This window comes from Nerophis ophidion, linkage group LG03, assembly GCF_033978795.1.
Source record: "Nerophis ophidion isolate RoL-2023_Sa linkage group LG03, RoL_Noph_v1.0, whole genome shotgun sequence".
Classification (NCBI taxonomy): Eukaryota; Metazoa; Chordata; class Actinopteri; order Syngnathiformes; family Syngnathidae; genus Nerophis; species Nerophis ophidion.
Genome location: NC_084613.1, coordinates 6,384,397 through 6,404,964, shown reverse-complemented (window position 1 = coordinate 6,404,964; position 20,568 = coordinate 6,384,397). Strand labels below are relative to the sequence as shown.

Sequence of the window (20,568 nt, the reverse complement as noted above, 5' to 3'; positions counted from 1 at the left end):
TTCTTTGCAACAGCTGCTTGAGAAATGTTGTTCTCAAACAATCTGCTCAGGCATTTGTTGACAAAGTGGTGACCCTCACCCCGTATTTCATGGAAGCTGCTTTTATAGCACCCACCTGTTACCCAATTAGCCTGTTCACCTGTGGCATGTTCCACATTAAGTCTTTGATGAGCATTTCTAAACATTCTCACTCTTTTTTGCCACTTGTGCCAGCTTTTTTGAAACACATTGCAGCCATTAAATTCCAAATGAGCTATTTGCAAAAAAAATAAAGTTTCTCAGTCTATTCAATTGAATATAAGTTGAAGATGATTTGCAAATAATTGTATTCTCTAAATGCTGACAACGACCTTAAATTTAAATTGTTGTCTGTAAGACTCTTCAAGACCCCTGTGTTAGGAGCATCCACTGATACTGATAAAGCTCACCTCATGCAGAGCTTTGGCATCCTGCAGGTTCTGCATGCTGACTTTGAAGCCGTAAGTGTTGAGGAGGCTGGGACCCTCGATCTGAGAATTGTCTCTTTTCGGAACATTTAAAGCAGCGAAATGGTTCTGTGGAGGACAAACACGCAGCACAGTCAATTCCTTGAAGTCCACCAGGCTCAGTGATGGTCCGCATGACCCAAACTAGTCCTTGCTGGCAACATTGACTTTGAACTTTGGCCAATCACATCATTCATTTTGATTCTTCTGTTTTCATATCTTCTATACACTTTAGTCAGCCAGCGATTGTGCAAGTTCTCCCACTTCAAAGGATGAAAGAGGTCTGTCATTTTCATCATAGGTACACTTCAACTGTGAGAGACAGAATGTGGGAAAAAAAATCCAGGAATTCACATTGTAGGAATTTTAAAGAATTTTTTTGTGGAAAATAAGTATTTGGTCACTTTCAAACAAGGAAGATCTCTGGCTCTCACAAACCTTTAACTTCTTCTTTAAGAAGCTCTTCTGTCCTCCACTCGTTACCTGTATTAATGGCACCTGTTTGAACTCAGTATCTGTATAAAAAACACCTGTCCACAGCCTCCAACAGTCAGACTCCAAACTCCACTATGGCCAAGACCAAAGAGCTGTCGAAGGACACCAGGAAAAGAATTGTAGACCTGCACCAGACTGGGTAAAGTGAATCTACAATAGACAAGCAGCTTGGTGTGAAAAAAATCAACTGTGGGAGCAATTATCAGAAAATGGAAGACATACAAGACCACTGATAATCTCCCTCGATCTGGAGCTCCACGCAAAATCTCATCCCGTGGGGTCAAAATGATCATGAGAACGGTGAGCAAACATCCCAGAACCACACGGGGGGGATCTGGTGAATGACCTGCAAAGAGCTGGGACCAAAGTAACAAAGGTTACCGTCAGTAACACACTACGCCGACAGGGAATCAAATCCTGCAGTGCCAGACGTGTCCCCCTGCTTAAGCCAGTGCATGTCTAGGCCCGTCTGAAGTTTGCCAAAGACCACACAGATACAGCAGGGCTGTTAAGATCGGTTGGTAGAGTGGCCGTGCCAGCAACTTGAGGGTTGCAGGTTCGATTCCCACTTCTGCCAACCTAGTCACTGCCGTTGTGTCACTTTACCCACCTGCTTCCAGTGCCACCCACACTGGTTTGAATGTAACTTAGATAATGGGTTTCACTATGTAAAGCGCTTTGAGTCACTTGAGAAAAAGCGCTATATAAATATAATTCACTTCACTTCCCATTGGGAGAATGTCATGTGGTCAGATGAAACCAAAATACAACTTTTTGGTAAAAACTCAACTGGTCGTCTTTGGAGGAAGAAGAATACTGAGTTGCATCCCAAGAACACCATACCTACTGTGAAGCATGGGGGTGGAAACATCATGCTTTGGGGCTGTTTTTCTGCTAAGGGGACAGGACGATTGATCCTTGTTGAGGAAAGAATGAACGGGGCCATGTATCGTGAGATTTTGAGCCAAAACCTCCTTCCATCAGTGAGAGCTTTGAAGATGAAACGTGGCTGGGTCTTCCAGCATGACAATGATCCCAAACACACAGCCCGGGCAACAAAGGAGTGGCTCCGTTAGAAGCATTTGAAAGTCCTGGAGTGGCCTAGCCAGTCTCCAGACCTCATAGAAAATCTGTGGAGGGAGTTGAAAGTCCGCGTTGCTCGGCGACAGCCCCAAAACATCACTCCTCTCGAGAAGATCTGCATAGAGGAATGGGCCAAAATACCAGCTACTGTGTGTGAAACCTGGTAAAGACCTATAGTAATCGTTTGACCTCTGTTATTGCCAACAAAGCTTATATTCCAAAGTATTGAGTTGAATTTTTGTTCTTGACCAAATACTTATTTTCCACCGTAATTTACAAATAAATTATTTAAAATTCCTACAATGTGAATTCCTGGATTTTTTTTTATATTCTGTCTCTCACAGTTGAAGTGTACCTATGATGAAAATTACAGACCTCTTTCATCCTTTGAAGTGGGAGAACTTGCACAATCGCTGGCTGACTAAGTACTTTTTTGCCCCACTGTATATGTCGGACTACAATGAGAATGTTTATTATATATGTCTGACTACAATGGGAATGTTTATTATATATGTCAGACTACAATGGGAATGTTTATTATATATGTCGGACTACAATGAGAATGTTTATTATATGTCAGACTACAATGGGAATGTTTATTATGTATGTCAGACTACAATGGGAATGTTTATTATATATGTCAGACTACAATGGGAATGTTTATTATATATGTCAGACTACAATGGGAATGTTTATTATATATGTCTGACTACAATGAGAATGTTTATTATATGTCAGACTACAATGGGAATGTTTATTATATATGTCTGACTACAATGAGCATATTTATTATATATGTCTGACTACAATGAGAATGTTTATTATATGTCAGACTACAATGGGAATGTTTATTATATATGTCTGACTACAATGAGAATATTTATTATATATGTCAAACTACAATGGGAATGTTTATTATATATGTCGGACTACAATGGGAATGTTTATTATATATGTCTGACTACAATGAGAATATTTATTATATATGTCAAACTACAATGAGAATGTTTATTATATATGTTGGACTACAATAGGAATGTTTATTATATATGTCAGACTACAATGGGAATGTTTATTATATATGTCAGACTACAATGGGAATGTTTATTATATATGTCTGACTACAATGAGAATGTTTATTATATATGTCAAACTACAATGGGAATGTTTATTATGTATGTCAGACTACAATGGGAATGTTTATTATATATGTCAGACTACAATGGGAATGTTTATTATATATGTCTGACTACAATGAGAATGTTTATTATATATGTCAGATTACAATGGGAATGTTTATTATATATGTCGGACTACAATGGGAATGTTTATTATATATGTCAAACTACAATGGGAATGTTTATTATGTATGTCAGACTACAATGGGAATGTTTATTATATATGTCAGACTACAATGGGAATGTTTATTATATATGTCAGATTACAATGGGAATGTTTATTATATATGTCGGACTACAATGGGAATGTTTATTATATATGTCAAACTACAATGGGAATGTTTATTATGTATGTCAGACTACAATGGGAATGTTTATTATATATGTCTGACTACAATGGGAATGTTTATTATATATGTCGGACTACAATGGGAATGTTTATTATATATGTCAAACTACAATGGGAATGTTTATTATGTATGTTGGACTACAATAGGAATGTTTATTATATATGTCAGACTACAATGGGAATGTTTATTATATATGTCAGACTACAATGGGAATGTTTATTATATATGTCAAACTACAATGGGAATGTTTATTATGTATGTTGGACTACAATAGGAATGTTTATTATATATGTCAGACTACAATGGGAATGTTTATTATATATGTCAGACTACAATGGGAATGTTTATTATATATGTCTGACTACAATGAGAATGTTTATTATATATGTCTGACTACAATGAGAATGTTTATTATATATGTTGGACTACAATAGGAATGTTTATTATATATGTCAGACTACAATGGGAATGTTTATTATATATGTCAGACTACAATGGGAATGTTTATTATATATGTCAAACTACAATGGGAATGTTTATTATATATGTCAGACTACAATGGGAATGTTTATTATATATGTCAGACTACAATGGGAATGTTTATTATATATGTCTGACTACAATGAGAATGTTTATTATATATGTCAGACTACAATGGGAATGTTTATTATATATGTCAGACTACAATGGGAATGTTTATTATATATGTCAGACTACAATGGGAATGTTTATTATATATGTCAGACTACAATGAGAATGTTTATTATATATGTCGGACTACAATGGGAATGTTTATTATATATGTCAAACTACAATGGGAATGTTTATTATATATGTAAAACTACAATGGGAATGTTTATTCTGACAGAAACGGACACATTTTTTCACAGAAATTAAGGTCTCAAATTTCATGTGAACAAAAGTGTTCACCTATGTTTGTCAACGTCCGTTTAAGTAGGCACTTATTAGTAATAAAAACTTATTAGTAATAAGAAATATTTTGGTATTAAGTACAATGGACCACCATTTGAGTTGGTTGACATAAACAACAGTGACCTAAATATTTTGGCACCGGTACCAAAATTTATTTTGATACTTTTTCTAAATAAAGGGGACCACAAACAAATGTAATTATTGTCATTATTGTAACAAACATATGTTTATTATTGTCGTTTAGTCCTTAAATAAAATGTTGAACATACTAGACAACTTGTCTTTTAGTAGTAAGTAAACAAACAAAGACTCCTAATTAGTCTGCTGACCTATGCAGTAAAATATTGTGTCATTTATACACCTATTTTTTTCTACACATTATGAGGGACAAACTGTAAAAAATATTGATGCATCTACTTCATTTACTGTTAATATCTGCTTATTTTCTGTTTTAACATGTTTTATCTACACTTCTGTTCAAATGTAATAATCACTTATTCTTCTCTTCTTTGATACTTGACATTAGTTGTGGATGATACCACACATTTAGGTATTGATCCGATACAAAGTAGTTACAGGATCATACAATAAAACATAATACCTAATAAACCAATAATAATATGGTTAAGAAATACTGATATAAAGGGTAGGTGTCGTGTTGTTTTCTGTTTTAACATGTTTTATTTACACTTCTGTTCAAATGTAATAATCACTTATTCTTCTCTTCTTTGATACTTAACATTAGTTTTGGACGATACCGCACATTTAGGTATGGATCATGTCGATACCAAGTAGTTACAGGATCGTACATTGATCATATTCAAGGTCCTCATGTGTCCGGGGACGTATTTACTGACATTATAAACATACATGAATCCTAAAAAAAGGAAAAAAGATTTTGTGATGATAAAAAATATCGATGTAATCATAGTAGTATCAACTAGATACACTATTGTACTTGGTATCATTACAGTGGATGTCAGGTATAGATCCACCCATGGCGTTTGTTTACATTGTGGTGTGTAGTGAAGCATGTTTAGATATTCCTCGTCCTCCAGTGATAATGTTACTTGTAAAAAACTTTATTTGCCGCCATTGAGGCCAGGATTAGTGATTTAGAAGTAGCAGCTGTCCCTGGGGGTGTTTCAGCATTATATGCGTCCATTCTCCCTTTTCTCTATACACACTGTGTCTGCTTGTAAGTACTCTGTGTGTGTGCGCTGCCCAACATGCTCCTCTGCTCCTAAAACCAGCAATGTCACGGCATGCCCGTAAAAAAAATAAATAAATGGTGTATAGTACCGTTTTTAATTCATTAGTACTGCGATACTACACTAGTACTGGTATATTGTAAAAGCCTAATGTACAAACCCCGTTTCCATATGAGTTGGGAAATTGTGTTAGATGTAAATATAAACAGAATACAATGATTTGCAAATCCTTTTCAACCCATATTCAGTTGAATATGCTACAAAGACAACATATTTGATGTTCAAACTGATAAAGTTTTTTTTTTTTTTTCAAATAATAATTAACTTAGAATTTCATGGCTGCAACGCGTGCCAAAGTAGTTGGGAAAGGGCATGTTCACCACTGTGTTACATCACCTTTTCTTTTAACAACACTCAATAAACATTTGGGAACTGAGGAAACTAATTGTTGAAGCTTTGGAAGTGGAATTCTTTCCCATTCTTTTTTTATGTAGAGCTTCAGTCCTTCAACAGTCCGCTCTCGTATTTTAAGCTTCATAATGCGCCACACATTTTCCATGAGGGACAGGTCTGGACTGCAGGCGGGCAAGGAAAGTACCCACACTCTTTTACTATGAAACCACGCTGTTGTAACATGTGGCTTGGCATTGTCTTGCTAAAATAAGCAGGGTCGTCCATGATAACGTTGCTTGGATGACAACATATGTTGCTCCAAAACCTGTATGGACCTTTCAGCATTAATGGTGCCTTCACAGATGTGTAAGTTACCCATGCCTTGGGCACTAATACACCCCCATACCATCACACATGCTGGCTTTTCAACTTTGCGCCTTTAACAATACGGATGGTTATTTTACTCTTTGTTCCGGAGGACACCACGTCCACAGTTTCCAAATATAATTTGAAATGTGGACTCGTCAGACCACAGAACACTTTTCCACTTTGCATCAGTCCATCTTAGATGAGCGAAACCAGCGGCGTTCCTAGGTGTTGTTGATAAATGGGTTTGGCTTTGCATAGTAGAGTTTTAACTTGCACTTACAGATGTAGCGACCAACTGTAGTTACTGACAGTGGTTTTATGAAGTGTTCCTGAGCCCATGTGGTGATATCCTTTACACACTGATGTCGGTTTTTGGTGCGGTACCGCCTGAGGGATCAAAGGTCCGTAATATCATCGCTGACGTGCAGTGATTTCTCCAGATTCTCTGAACCTTTTGATGATTTTACGGACCGTAGATGGTAAAATCCCTAAATTCCTTGCAATAGCTCATTGAGAAATGTTGTTCTAAAACTGTTCGACAATTTGCTTACAAAGTGGTGACCCTCACCATATCCTTGTTTGGGAATGACTTAGCATTTCATGGAAGCTGCTTTTATACCCAATCATGGCACCCACCTGTTCCCAATTAGCCCGGACACCTGTGGGGTGTTCCAAATAAGTGTTTGATGAGCATTCCTCAACTTTATCAGTATTCATTGCCACCTTTCCCAACTTCTTTGTCACGTGTCGCTGGCATCAAACTCTAAAGTTAAATGTTTATCAGTTTGAACATCAAATCTGTTGTCTTTGTAGCATATTCAACTGAATATGGGTTGAAAATGATTTGTAAATCATTGTATTCTGTTTATATTTACATCGAACACAATTTCCCAACTCATATGGAAACGGGTTTGTGTATTATTCTGCACCTGTTGGAGCTTTACCTTCATCTGTGTGTTCAGCAAGACTCTTCTCAGGGGATCTGCTTGGCTCCTCCTCCTCTGCTGGATTCTCTGAGCCACGGGATCATCTGCAGGGGGACCAGGGGAGCAGAGTTGAGGAACCAGCCGACACAAAGCAGGAACATTCCGGAAGGATGCCTACCCCGGGTGATGGGCGTGCTGCATACAGGCGCCACACCCTCGCGCCTCCTCTTTACGAAAGGAGTGCTGTGAAGATTTGGGGAGTCCATCAAGTCCTCATCTTGGATGTGGGGAAAGGTGGGGCTGGTGACAGAAAGTTGCGGGGACAGCGGCCTGGTTTGGTCGAAACCACCGATGCTGGGACGACGCTGCCATGTCGGCAGCTCTGGAGACTCCGGAGAGCTGCTTGCGTCGTTCTCTTCATGTCCGTCCTCCTGGTCCGGGTGGACGGAACCTTCATGGGGTGCTGGACTACATGCAGATCCTGGACTCCTTGTGGGAGAAAAGACCAGCGAGAGCCCCTGCTTTCTTCTCCTTGGGGTTCGCTTGAGTTTTCCATGAGATGTGGAGTTGCTGGGAACATCAGACGTGGACACTTTCTCCTTCTTCAGCAGATCTGCATGTCTGATGCCCTTCTGCAGGGTCTGGTACTGCCTCCTGGCTTCCAACCACAGCTGCACGTCTTCTGCCCTCGGCGCAGTTTTGCAGGGGAGCAGGATGACCTGCTGGTCCCCGGCCGAGGACTCGATCTCTGGCCGTTCTTTACATGCCGGCCCTCTCCGCAGGGCCGGAGGTGGGGTGAGGGCGGGGGTGGAGGCCGGGGCCGGGTGTGTCATGGCGGAGAAGGCCGTCTTCCAGAAGTGCAGACCCTCCATGCAGAGTTCGCCGCTGAACTCTTTTAAGTCGTGGGCCAGTCTGGTTCCCACCGTGAGCTTCCGACCGCCAACGTCCCTGAGGATGGACAAGAAGACAAGAACTCAGAGCTTTTAAACCAGTGGTTCTTGACCTTGTTGGAGGTACGGACCCCCACCAGGTTCATATGCGCATTCACCAAACCCTTCTTTGGTGAAAAATAAAATGTTTAGTTTCTTTCAAATTCATGACAAAGTTATGTGTTTTTGGTCACACTTTAGTATAGGGAACATATTCTAAGCAACAAATACTTAATTGTGTCATGATCTGTGGTCTGGATCATGTTTTTGGACTCTTTTAGTTCCTGTTTGCGCTCCCTTGTTTTGTTTGGTTACCATGCCGACTTATGATTTTCACCTGCCTCTGGTGTTCGGACAGCGCACCTGCTGCTAATCAAGACCCTCATTTAAGTCTGTCTTTGCCAGTCAGTCGGCCTGGCGTCTTTGCTTGTTTTCATGCGATGCCACAGTTCATGTTGCTCGATTCACGCCTTGGCCACGTAAGTCGTGTTTATTTCTCGCCACGGTTTTGTGTTTGTTCCACGCCAGGTGTCGGGAACCTTTTTGGCTGAGAGAGCCAAAAAGCCAAATATTTTAAAATATATTTCCGTAAGAGCCGTATCTTTTTTTTTTAACAATGAACACAACTAAACACTTTGTGGGTTCTTCCGAGGATGTTGTAGTCGTAATGATTTGTGCAGTCCTTTGAGACATTTGTGATTTGGGGCTATATAAATAAACATTGATTGATTGATTGATAAACACATGCATTTTTGAGTAAGACCAACATTTCTAGAGTATAACAGGTCTCTTATTGTTTCTAATAACATTGTTATTCTGGAGCTAACCGTGGAGGGGGCGTGGCCTGCGGGCCTGCAGCGACAGGTGCGTAGAGGGCCCACCTGGGCCTTGTTATCTAATCACCTGTCGCTCTGTTATAAGCAGCAGCTAGGAGGAGAGACTGGAAATACAATTGCTGGAAAGCAACTGAGGGATTTATTGAAAAATAAAACAATATCGTAACCCTGAAACAGGCTCTCATGTCGGTGCTTGGGGGTCTGAAGAACCCCCAGGAGGGCAAGCCCCACACTAACCAATAATAAATAAATAACTTCTTACCATTAACGCAACTTCTTGAACAGGTGCGGTAGAAAACGGATGGACGGATTAAAAATGCATGAGAATGTTTCATAATTTTAACATTATTTTTAACACTGTGATTAAAAGTGGAATTATTCATTACTTATCGTGTTAAGCAACGTCGGCTCAGATTTATCCGAGAGCCAGATGCAGTCATCAAAAGAGCCACATCTGGCTCTAGAGCCATAGGTTCCCTACCCCTGTTCCACGCCATAGTTTATGTTTGTTTGTTTCATGCCACAGTTTTGTGTTTTTTTTTCCACGCCATAGTTTATGTTTGTTTACCTCACGCCCTGCCGAGATATATCGAGTTAATAAATATGTTCCTACCTGCAACCCTTGTCCGGAATAGTCCGTTTGCATCCCGGGAGAACAAACCTCGCAGTAAGCTGCGACCCCCCCCCCCAGTCATGACAATCAATCCAATCCATTTCTCCATTTTCTACCGCTTATTCCCTTTTGGGGTCGTGGGGGGCGCTGGCGCCTATCTCAGCTACAATCGGGCGGAAGGCGGGGTACACCCTGGACAAGTCGCCACCTCATCGCAGGGCCAACACAGATAGACAGACAACATTCACACTCACATTCACACACTAGGGCCAATTTAGTGTTGCCAATCAACCTATCCCCAGGTGCATGTCTTTGGAAGTGGGAGGAAGCCGGAGTACCCGGAGGGAACCCACGCATTCACGGGGAGAACATGCAAACTCCACACAGAAAGATCCCGAGCCTGGATTTGAACCCAGGACTGCAGGAATTTCGTATTGTGAGGCAGACGCACTAACCCCTCTGCCACCGTGAAGCCTCAATCCAATCCACTTTTTTTATATAGCACATTTAAACAACAATAACGTTTCCAAAGTGCTGCACAGCCATGTTAAAAACAATACTAAAAAAACATAATTATGCTCCACCGATGACTGAATAAAAACAAAAAATAAATAAATAAAAAAACAATATAAAAACAAATATGATTAAAAACTATTTTAAAGGGAAATGATCATAGGTCGGGATGGTAACCAAACAAAACAAGGGAGCGCAAACAGGAACTAAAAGAGTCCAAAAACTAACAAAAACATAATCCAGACTACAAATCATGGCAAATTTAGAGTTATTTGGACACTAGGGGAACATATTCTAAGTAATAAAGACTTAATTCAGAGTTATTTGGTTAGGGTCAGGGTTTTAATAAGGCCATGCCAAATAAGGCATTAATAAGTACTTAATAATGACTAGTTAAGAGCCAATATGTTACTATTTTGCATGTTAATAAGCAACTAATTAAGGGTGATTATGTTCCCCATACTAAATTGTTACCATGTTTTTTTTCCACTGGTGCACAAAATGAACCGTGCATGAACTCACAACAAATTACACACCTGCAAATCATTCAGCTGTTGCCGTAGCCGTAATACGCCGATAGGGAGAAGTTTGTATTCACGCGATGTGTCGGGTGTGTTTTGAACCCCTGAGGCCGACTCGCCGAACCCCTAGGCTTGGATCGAACCCAGGTTAAGAACCAATGTTCTAAACGCTGGCTGCTACTACGATGCAATCCTATAAAGGCCTACTGAAATGAGATTTTCTTATTAAAACGGGGATAGCAGGTCCATTCTATGTGTCATACTTGATCATTTCGCCATATTGCCATGTTTTTGCTGAAAGGATTTAGTAGAGAACATCGAGGATAAAAGTTTGCAACTTTTGGTTGCTACTAAAAAAGCCTTGCCTGTACCGGAAGTAGCAGACGATGTGCGTGTGACGTCACGGGTTGTGGGGCTCCTCACATCTGAACATTGTTTACAATCATGGCCACCAGCAGCTAGAGCGATTCGGACCAAGAAAGCCACAACTCCCCCATTAATTTGAGCGAGGATCAAAAATTTGTGGATGAGGATATTGAGAGTGAAATACTAGAAGAAAAAAAAAAAAGGCGATTGCAGTGGGAGCGATTCAAGTTAAAGTTAAAATACCAAGGATTGTCACACACACTCTGGTGTGGCGAAATTATTCTCTGCATTTGACCCATCACCCTTGATCACCCCCTGGGAGGTGAGGGGAGCAGCGCCCGGGAATCATTTTTGATGATTTAACCCCCCAATTCCAACCCTTGATGCTGAGTGCCAAGCAGGGAGGTAATGGCTCCCATTTTTATATTGTATTGCTTTTTTCGCATTATCTCAGGATTCTAAGAACGTTACTGTCATATTGAGTAAAAAAAACATTTTTTTGTGTTTGCAAGCCTTAAAAAAGCATATGTTTTTAGTAAAAATCACAAAAATACATTATTACAAGCATTATTAGACATTTTGCATGTTTGGTTTATTTCATTTTCATATTTATCATGTCGTTTATACTGTCATATTGAGTAAAACAACACATTTTTGTCTTTGCAAACCTTACAAAAAAAATTTCAAGTAAAACTCACAAAGATACATTATTTCAGGCATTATTAGACATTTTGCATGTTTGGTTTTGGAGTTTTGTTTATATAACTGTCATATTTAGTATGACAGTCAAACTGTCATATTGAGTAAAACAAAAAATGTTTTGTCTTTGCAAACCTTACAAAACAATTTTCAAGTAAAACTCACAAAGATACATTATTTCAGGCATTATTAGACATTTTGCATGTTTGGTTTTGGAGTTTTGTTTATATAACTGTCATATTTAGTATGACAGTTATACTGTCATTTTGAGTAAAACAAACAATTTTTGGTCTTTGCAAGCCTTACAAAAGCATAAGTTTTGGTAAAACCCACAAAGATACATTATTACAAGCATTATTGGACATTTTGCATGTTTGGTTTTGGAGTTATGTTTATATAACTGTCATACTTAGTATGACGGTTATACTGTCATATTGAGTAAAACAACAAATTTTTTGTGTTTGCAAACCTTAAAAAATATAATTTTTCTTGTAAAATTCACAAACATACATTATTACAAGCATTATTAGACATTTTGCATGTTTGGTTTTGGAGTTATGTTTATATAACTGTCATATTTAGTATGACAGTTGTACTGTCATATTGAATAAAACATTATTTTCTGTCTTTGCAAACCTTACAAAAGAATAAGTTTCTAGTAAAACTCACAAAGATACATTATTACAATCATTATTAAACATTTTGCATGTTTGGTTTTGGAGTTATGTTTATGTAACTGTCATATTTAGTATGACAGTCATACTGTCATATTGAGTAAAACAAACATTTTTGTCTTTGCAAACCTTACAAAAGCATACATAAGTTTTTGGTAAAACCCACAAAGATACATTATTACAAGCATTATTGGACATTTTGCATGTTTGGTTTTGGAGTAATGTTTATATAACTGTCATACATAGTATGACAGTTATACTGTCATATTGAGTAAAACAACACATTTTTTGTGTTTGCAAACCTTAAAAAATATCATTTTTCTTATAAAACTCACAAACATACATTATTACAAGCAATATTAGGACATTTTGCATGTTTGGTTTTGGAGTTATGTTTATGTAACTGTCATATTTAGTATGACAGTTACACTGTCATATTGAGTAAAACAAACTATTTTTTGTCTTTGCAAACCTTACAAAAGCACAAGTTTTTGGTAAAACTCACAAAGATACAATTATTACAAGCATTATTAGACATTTTGCATGTTTGGTTTTGGAGTTTTGTTCATATAACTCATATTTTGTATGACAGTTATACTGTCATATTGAGTAAAACAAACTATTTTTTGTCTTTGCATACCTTTCAAAAGAATAAGTTTCTAGTAAAACTCACAAAGATACATTATTTCAGGCATTATAGACATTTTGCATGTTTGGTTTTGGAGTTTTGTTCATATAACTCATATTTAATATGACAGTTATACTGTCATTTTGAGTAAAACAAACAATGTTTTGTCTTTGCAAACCTTACAAAAGCACACGTTTTTGGTAAAACTCACAAAAAAAAACAATTATTACAATCATTATTAGTCATTTTGCATGTTTGGTTTTGGAGTTATGTTTATCTAACTTTCATATTAAGTATGACAGTTATACTGTCGTATTGAGTAAAACAAACTATTTTTTGTCTTTGCAAACCTTTCAAAAGAATAAGTTTCTAGTAAATCTCACAAAGATACATTATTTCAGGCATCTTTAGACATTTTGCATGTTTGGTTTTGGAGTTTTGTTTGTATAACTCATATTTAGTATGACAGTTATACTGTCATATTGAGTAAAACAAACTATTTTTTGTCTTTGCAAACCTTACAAAAGCACAAGTTTTTGGTAAAACTCACAAACATACATTATTACAAGCATTATTAGACATTTTGCATGTTTGGTTTTGGAGTTATGTTTATATATATAACTGTCATATTTAGTATGACAGCTATACTGTCATATTGAGTAAAACAAACTCTTTTTTTGACTTTGCAAACCTTACAAAAGCAGAAGTTTTTGGTAACACCCACAAAGATACATTATTACAAGCATTATTAGACATTTTGCCTGTTTGGTTTTGGAGTTATGTTTATATAACTGTCATATTTAGAATGACAGTTATACTGTCATATTGAGTAAAACACATTTTTTGTCTTTGCAAACCTTACAAAAGCATAAGTTTTTGGTAAAACTCACAAAGATACATTATATCAGGCCTTATTAGACATTTTGCATGTTTGGTTTTGGAGTTTTGTTTATATAACTCATATTTAGTATGACAGTTAAACTGTCATATTGAGTAAAACAAACTATTTTTGTCTTTGCAAACCTTGCAAAAGCATAATTTTTTGGGTAAAACCCACAAAGATACATTATTACAAGCATTATTAGACATTTTGCATGTTTGGTTTTGGAGTTATGTTTATATAACTGTCATATTTAGTATGACAGACTGTCATATTGAGTAAAACACATTTTTTGTCTTTGCAAACCTTACAAAAGCATAAGTTTTTGGTAAAACTCACAAAGATACATTATTTCAGGCCTTATTAGACATTTTGCATGTTTGGTTTTGGAGTTATGTTTATATAACTGTCATATTTAGTATGACAGACTGTCATATTGAGTAAAACACATTTTTTGTCTTTGCAAACCTTACAAAAGCATAAGTTTTTGGTAAAACTCACAAAGATACATTATTTCAGGCCTTATTAGACATTTAGCATGTTTGGTTTCGGAGTTATGTTAAATAACTGTGATAATATTGCCTAATAGTTGCTTTTTGTTAAATATGAATATATTCTCACATTGGTTTCCCGGGGGCATCGGCGGGGTCACTGCAGAAGGGCTCCTGAAAGGTGGCCTCGGATATCTCCAGGTCCTGCAAAGTGCTGAGGATCTCCTCCCTGCTCGGAGGGGACATGAGGGGCTTCAGGATGTGGGCTCCTCCTCCTCCTCCTCCTGGTCCCCGCAGCACCTGGCTGGCCCTCACCTGAGAGAAGGAGCTGACAGACCGAGGAGAGCTACTGGGCGTGGTGGATGTGAATCCGTCAATGCCTTCCAGAAACTCGCCAGTAGGGGAGCCCTCGTGGCAGGCGAATGAGGCGGAGCTCAGAGGCAAGACGGGATCACAGGCTGAAAACAGCAGATCTTTTCTCTCACAGTGGAAGTCCTGAAAGGGGCTGAGGGTCTGGGCGTGGCCCGAAGACAAGTGGCCGTCTCCGGGTTGGAACTTGTCCGAGTCAATGAAGGTGAGGTGGTTGGGTGGACCCTCCCCATGGTCCCGTCTGTCCAGGATGTCGGCGCTGGAAGGCTTGAGCCGGTGCCATTCAAAGTCCTCCTCAGAACCTGGCAGCCAATCCGACTTCTTTTCGAAACCCAGTGCCTGGGCAACTACTGCCTCCTGGTTGGCATCACTCAAAAACTTCAAAGGTAAATGTTTGTCGGTCAGGACGAACTGAGTGCCGCTGTACGGGCTGGAGAATTCTGTCTGATCGATGGCGTTTATGTCAAAGGAACAGTTGTGTGGCAGTTCTGGGGACAGGCTGTCTTCTATCAGGTTGCAAGTGTCCATGTCCGGGTTGGACGGAAAGAGCAAGCAGTCATCCAACGTTATGTCCTCCTGCTTCACTGACAAAGTAGGCCGAGTGTTGTTCGTCTTGCTTTTCCTGGGTTTGATATCCTTGGGCATTGAAGAAGTGGTGGCCAGTGGTTTCCTTGGAGTAGCTTTTCTTGATTTGGCCGGTTTGGTTATCGGAGCTGCGACAGTGGAACGGTTGGCAGAATCCCCCGCCGGAGTTTGACCGTGCCGACTCTTTTGGTAAAGTTTCTTGAGGACAGACAAGCTGCAGGGGGTCTGAGAGAGACCGGAAACCTGCCTGTTGGTTAAGCCTGACTGTGTGGAGGCTTTTGCTGATTGAGAGTTTTTACGGTCTTTTTGTGAGGTTGAACATGTTGAGGCTTTGAAGTCCCCCGTGCCAGGTTCTACCTTTACAACAGTGGTCTGACAACTTTGCTGCTTTGTCTGAACCTGTGGTGACGTATTTTGATTGGACTCTAATAAAGAAATCTCAGAGTCCTCGATTTTTGGTTCAACTGTTGTCTGGTCTTGACTGTTACCTACATTTACTAGCTTTTTTGACGGAGATGAATCCTCTTCTGGGAAAAGTACCTTTGATATATCTTTCCTGGTATTGTGATGTTTAGGATCCGTTGACTTCCTTTTGTTTGCCCATCTGGGTTTTGGGGTGTTTGCCGTGCTGTTTATTTTTTCATCCGTCCCGGCAGCTTTCTTTCCCCGTCTTGAGTTAGCCTTTTCGATTTGTAATTCCTCGTTTTTTGGATTTTCTCCTCGGGTCTTCGTTGCAGACTTTTTCTTGAGGTTCCTTTTAGAATCTGTCGATGTCTTAGGTTTGGACGTTTTACACCTGCTTCGAGCTCTTTTGGTTGCAAAGAGTGGCATTTGATGAGAAAAACTAAGACACGGATCACTGAGTGGGTTTATTAGTTGCTTAGAAGTACTCCGGGCCATGACGGGGTCTGTTGGGGACCAGCAGCGAGGGGGCGTTGAGTCTGTTGGGCTTTGTGCACTGTCGGAGAGATAGCCTAGCTCCAACATAACATCGGTGTAATCACGGTTCTGGTCATCTGCATGCTCACAGTAACATGGTCGAGGAGGGGGTAAGGAGGGTAAACCTTGACTCCTCTGAGATCCCTTTTTTCTTTTGACCTTTTCATCCGATCCAGATTGACATTTGGAGTTGTTTACAGTACTTTTATTTGTCGAGTTGACTTTCGACTTCCGTTTCTGCTGTTTTTTTGCTTTTGCCTCCACGGCCGGGAACTCGACTGCGGTGGACTCTGGAATCTTTGGCCAGAAATCCTTCAGAGGAGCCAATTTATTGTACTCATCCAACTTCTCCTTTGTCAGTGTTACCCTCTGCTCCTCCGCTTTGACCTTACACATTTTCACCAACATGTTTTTCTGTCCTTTGAACCGGTTGATAATGATGTACTTGACGATGACAGGGGGTTCCTTCTTACGTCGTTTCTGGTACTTTAGGTCATGCCCACTACGGACGTTGCACCCTTTGAGACGTTCTTTCACAGTGGATTGGCTTTTAGAGCGGGCAGTCCCTACGTAGTCTCCGTCTTCGCTGTCGTATAACATCTTTCGTTTAGTCCTCAGAGTGTATTTACTCCCAGGCAGGGATGAGGGGTTTGTACAACTGGTTGTGGTGGCTAAATCTTGCAGGAGACCTGTACTGTCTTCTTTAGTTTCCTCTGAGAAACTGAGAGCCGGGTCAGTGTCCGTGGAAGTGGGCACAGGAAGCTGATCGGCCGCTTTGTTTACAGATCTCTCCCCGATTTCTGGCTCATCTTTTGTGAGCGATGGTCCCTCTTGGACTGGCTCGTCTGAGATGGACTCTTTTGCGGAATCCTCTTCACAAACTAACATTTCTGTGTCCCCAATGCCGGGGTGATCGGGAGTGACAGAGGTGCAGCCCATGCTAATCTGGCTATCGGAGGTGGAGCTGTCATCTATGTTTAACTTGTTTCTCGGGCCTGAGGGTCTCTTTTTACCGACTTTTAGCCTTGACCTGCGACTCTGCAACTGCTCCGGCTCCGGGAGCTTTTTGCTTAACGCTTTCTTTCTATTCAGGCAGTTCGAGAGAATGACACTGGGGAAAAACTTGTAGTGCGCTTCCTGCTGGCCGACGACAGTCTTTTCGGTTTGGTTTTTCTGATAGTCCTCGTACCTTATTTTCAGCTCGCCCACGTCTCCTTCTTCGCTGTCTTGACTTTTCTCCCCCTTATGGAAAACCTCCTCTTGTAGCGCCGATGCGGCCGAGGGAATACTCCTTAGGTGGGGGCTATTTCTGTCCATCTGGCTAAGTTCGAGGTCTGCCTTGGTGGAGCAGTTCCTCAGCTCGGAGTAGCAGAGAGAGAAGGCTCTGTGGTTCTGAAGGATTGACAGACAGTTGGTTTCTACATTCGTCATGCTGCTGTAATTCTTTCTTCTTTTCGTGATCTTACTGCTGCTGAACTGGAAACTGTTAATATCCGCGTTATCCAGGGCTAAAGAAGCTTTTCGAACGTCCTCTTTGTCACCGCAGACGGCCTGCACCTCCGGGTGACTGATTGTCTTGCAGGGGATCGGGTGTTTGACCGGGGGGATGTAAGGGATTTCTTTATTGACCTTCAAGCCCGCGGAACATTCACTACTGCTGTCTTGACGGCTCTTAGGCTGAAAGTGCTTGTCGAGGGGTTGCTCCTTGTCCAGCCCATGAACCGGTCGGTGCTCTGGGAGCTTACATTCCAGGAAGATCTTAGCTGTGGAAGGGGGTTCAAGATGGCCAATCTCTCCAGGGAAGGGATTCCTTTTCACGATTATCTTCTCCGTGACTATGAGAGAAGACTGAGTCCGAGAGCCGCTCTCTGTTAAGGATGAATCTAGGAATGGAAACAGAAAGAGAAGTCTGTCTTTACAATTTTCCTAATTGCATGTTAACTTGGGTTAGCAGTTCATCAGAAGAACATCTTCATCTCGGAAGACTTTGGAATCATTACAAATATCTCTCGGCAAGGGGTTGACAAGGCAAAACAAAAACCTACCAGAATTCAAACGAGGAACAGAAGGAAGAAATTGGAGGACCATTAAAAGCAGGTGTGTCCTGATACACCTTTTTGTTTTCAGATTGAATATTGACATTTCAGCCTTGATTGTTGGCTTAAACAGATAACAATCCAGTGTCTCCCCCAGAAAATGTGTTAGTTAAGGTGGTGTTTCTCCGGCGGAAAGACCGGGGAAGGGGGTGGGTGGGTGCAAGGATCGGTCTAACTCGGCCTGTCGTCATTACATCCCCACCTCGTCGCTGCCACCACAGCCTGGGGAGGCAATAGACTACAGACTGTGGTGAGGAAGCCTTGATTGTTGGCTTATACCGCTAACAATCCAATGTCTCCCCCAGAAAATGTGTTAGTTAAGGTGGTGTCTCTCCGGCGGACAGACCGGAGAAGGGGGTGGGTGGGTGGGTGGGTGCAAGGATCGGTCTAACTCGGCCTGTCGCCATTACGTCCCCACCTCGTCGCAGCCACCACAGGCGGGGGGGGCAATAGACTACAGACTGTGGTGAGGAAGCCTTGATTGTTGGCTTATACCGATAACAATCCAGTGTCTCCCCCAGAAAATGTGTTAGTTAAAGTGGTGTCTCTCCGGCGGACAGACCGGGGAAGGGGGTGAGTAGGTGGGTGCAAGGATCGGTCTTACTCGGCCTGTCGCCATTACGTCCCCATCTCGTCGCTGCCACCACAGCCTGGGCGGGCAATAGACTACAGACTGTGGTGAGGAAGCCTTGATTGTTGGCTTATACCGTTAACAATCCAGTGTCTCCCCCAGAAAATGTGTTAGTTAAGGTGGTGTCTCTCAGCGGACAGACCAGGGAAGGGGGTGGGTGGGTGCAAGGATCGGTCTAACTCGGCCTGTCGCCATTACGTCCCCACCTAGTCGCTGCCACCACAGCCTGGGGGGGCAATAAACTATAGACTGTGGTGAGGAAGCCTTGATTGTTGGCTTATACCGATAACAATCCAGTGTCTCCCCCATAAAATGTGTTAGTTAAGGTGGTGTCTCTCTGGCGGACAGACCGGTGGGTGGGTGCAAGGATCAGTCCAACTCGGCCTGTCGCCATTACGTCCCCATCTCGTCGCTGCCACCACAGCCTGGGCGGGCAATAGACTACAGACTGTGGTGAGGAAGCCTTGATTGTTGGCTTATACCGTTAACAATCCAGTGTCCCCCCCAGAAAATGTGTTAGTTAAGGTGGTGTCTCTCAGCGGACAGACCAGGGAAGGGGGTGGGTGGGTGCATGGATCGGTCTAACTCTGCCTGTCGCCATTACGTCCCCACCTCGTCGCTGCCACCACAGCCTGGGGGGGGCAATATACTACAGACTGTGGTGAGGAAGCCTTGATTGTTGGCTTATACCGATAACAATCCAGTGTCTCCCCCAGAAAATGTGTTAGTTAAGGTGGTGTCTCTCTGTCGGACAGACCGGGTAAGGGGGTGGGTGGGTGCAAGGATCGGTCTAACTCGGCCTGTCACCATTACGTCCCCACCTCGTCGCTGCCACCACAGCCTGGGGGGGCAATAGACTACAGACTGTGGTGAGGAAGCCTTGATTGTTGGCTTATACCGATAACAATCCAGTGTCTCCCCCAGAAAATGTGTTAGTTAAGGTGGTGTCTCACCGGCGGACAGACCGGAGAAGGGGGTGGGTGGGTGCAAGGATCGGTCTAACTCGGCCTGTCGCCATTACGTCCCCACCTCGTCGCTGCCACCACAGCCTGGGGGGGGCAATAGACTACAGACTGTGGTGAGGAAGCCTTGATTGTTGGCTTATACCGATAACAATCCAGTGTCTCTCCCATAAAATGTGTTAGTTAAGGTGGTGTTTCTCCGGCGGAAAGACCGGGGAAGGGGGTGGGTGGGTGCAAGGATCGGTCTAACTCGGCCTGTCGCCATTACGTCCCCACCTCGTCGCAGCCACCACAGCCGGGGGGGGCAATAGACTACAGACTGTGGTGAGGAAGCCTTGATTGTTGGCTTATACCGATAACAATCCAGTGTCTCCTCCAGAAAATATGTTAGTTAAGGTGGTGTCTCTCCGGCG

The 20,568-nt window shown here is 41.4% G+C and overlaps 1 protein-coding gene across 1 annotated transcript in view; it reads right to left on the bottom strand.

Annotated features, from left to right (window-relative positions):
• The window catches only part of LOC133548684 (DNA polymerase zeta catalytic subunit-like), a 134,215-nt gene that overhangs the window by 53,016 nt on the left and 60,631 nt on the right, over positions 1-20,568 (bottom strand). Inside the window, exons 11-14 of the mRNA XM_061893655.1 lie at positions 14,704-18,349; positions 7,602-8,371; positions 7,442-7,527; positions 429-554 (exon numbers count right to left, since the gene is read on the bottom strand). Coding sequence (XP_061749639.1) covers positions 429-554; positions 7,442-7,527; positions 7,602-8,371; positions 14,704-18,349 — 4,628 coding nt within the window. The remainder of the gene's footprint in view (positions 1-428; positions 555-7,441; positions 7,528-7,601; positions 8,372-14,703; positions 18,350-20,568) is intronic.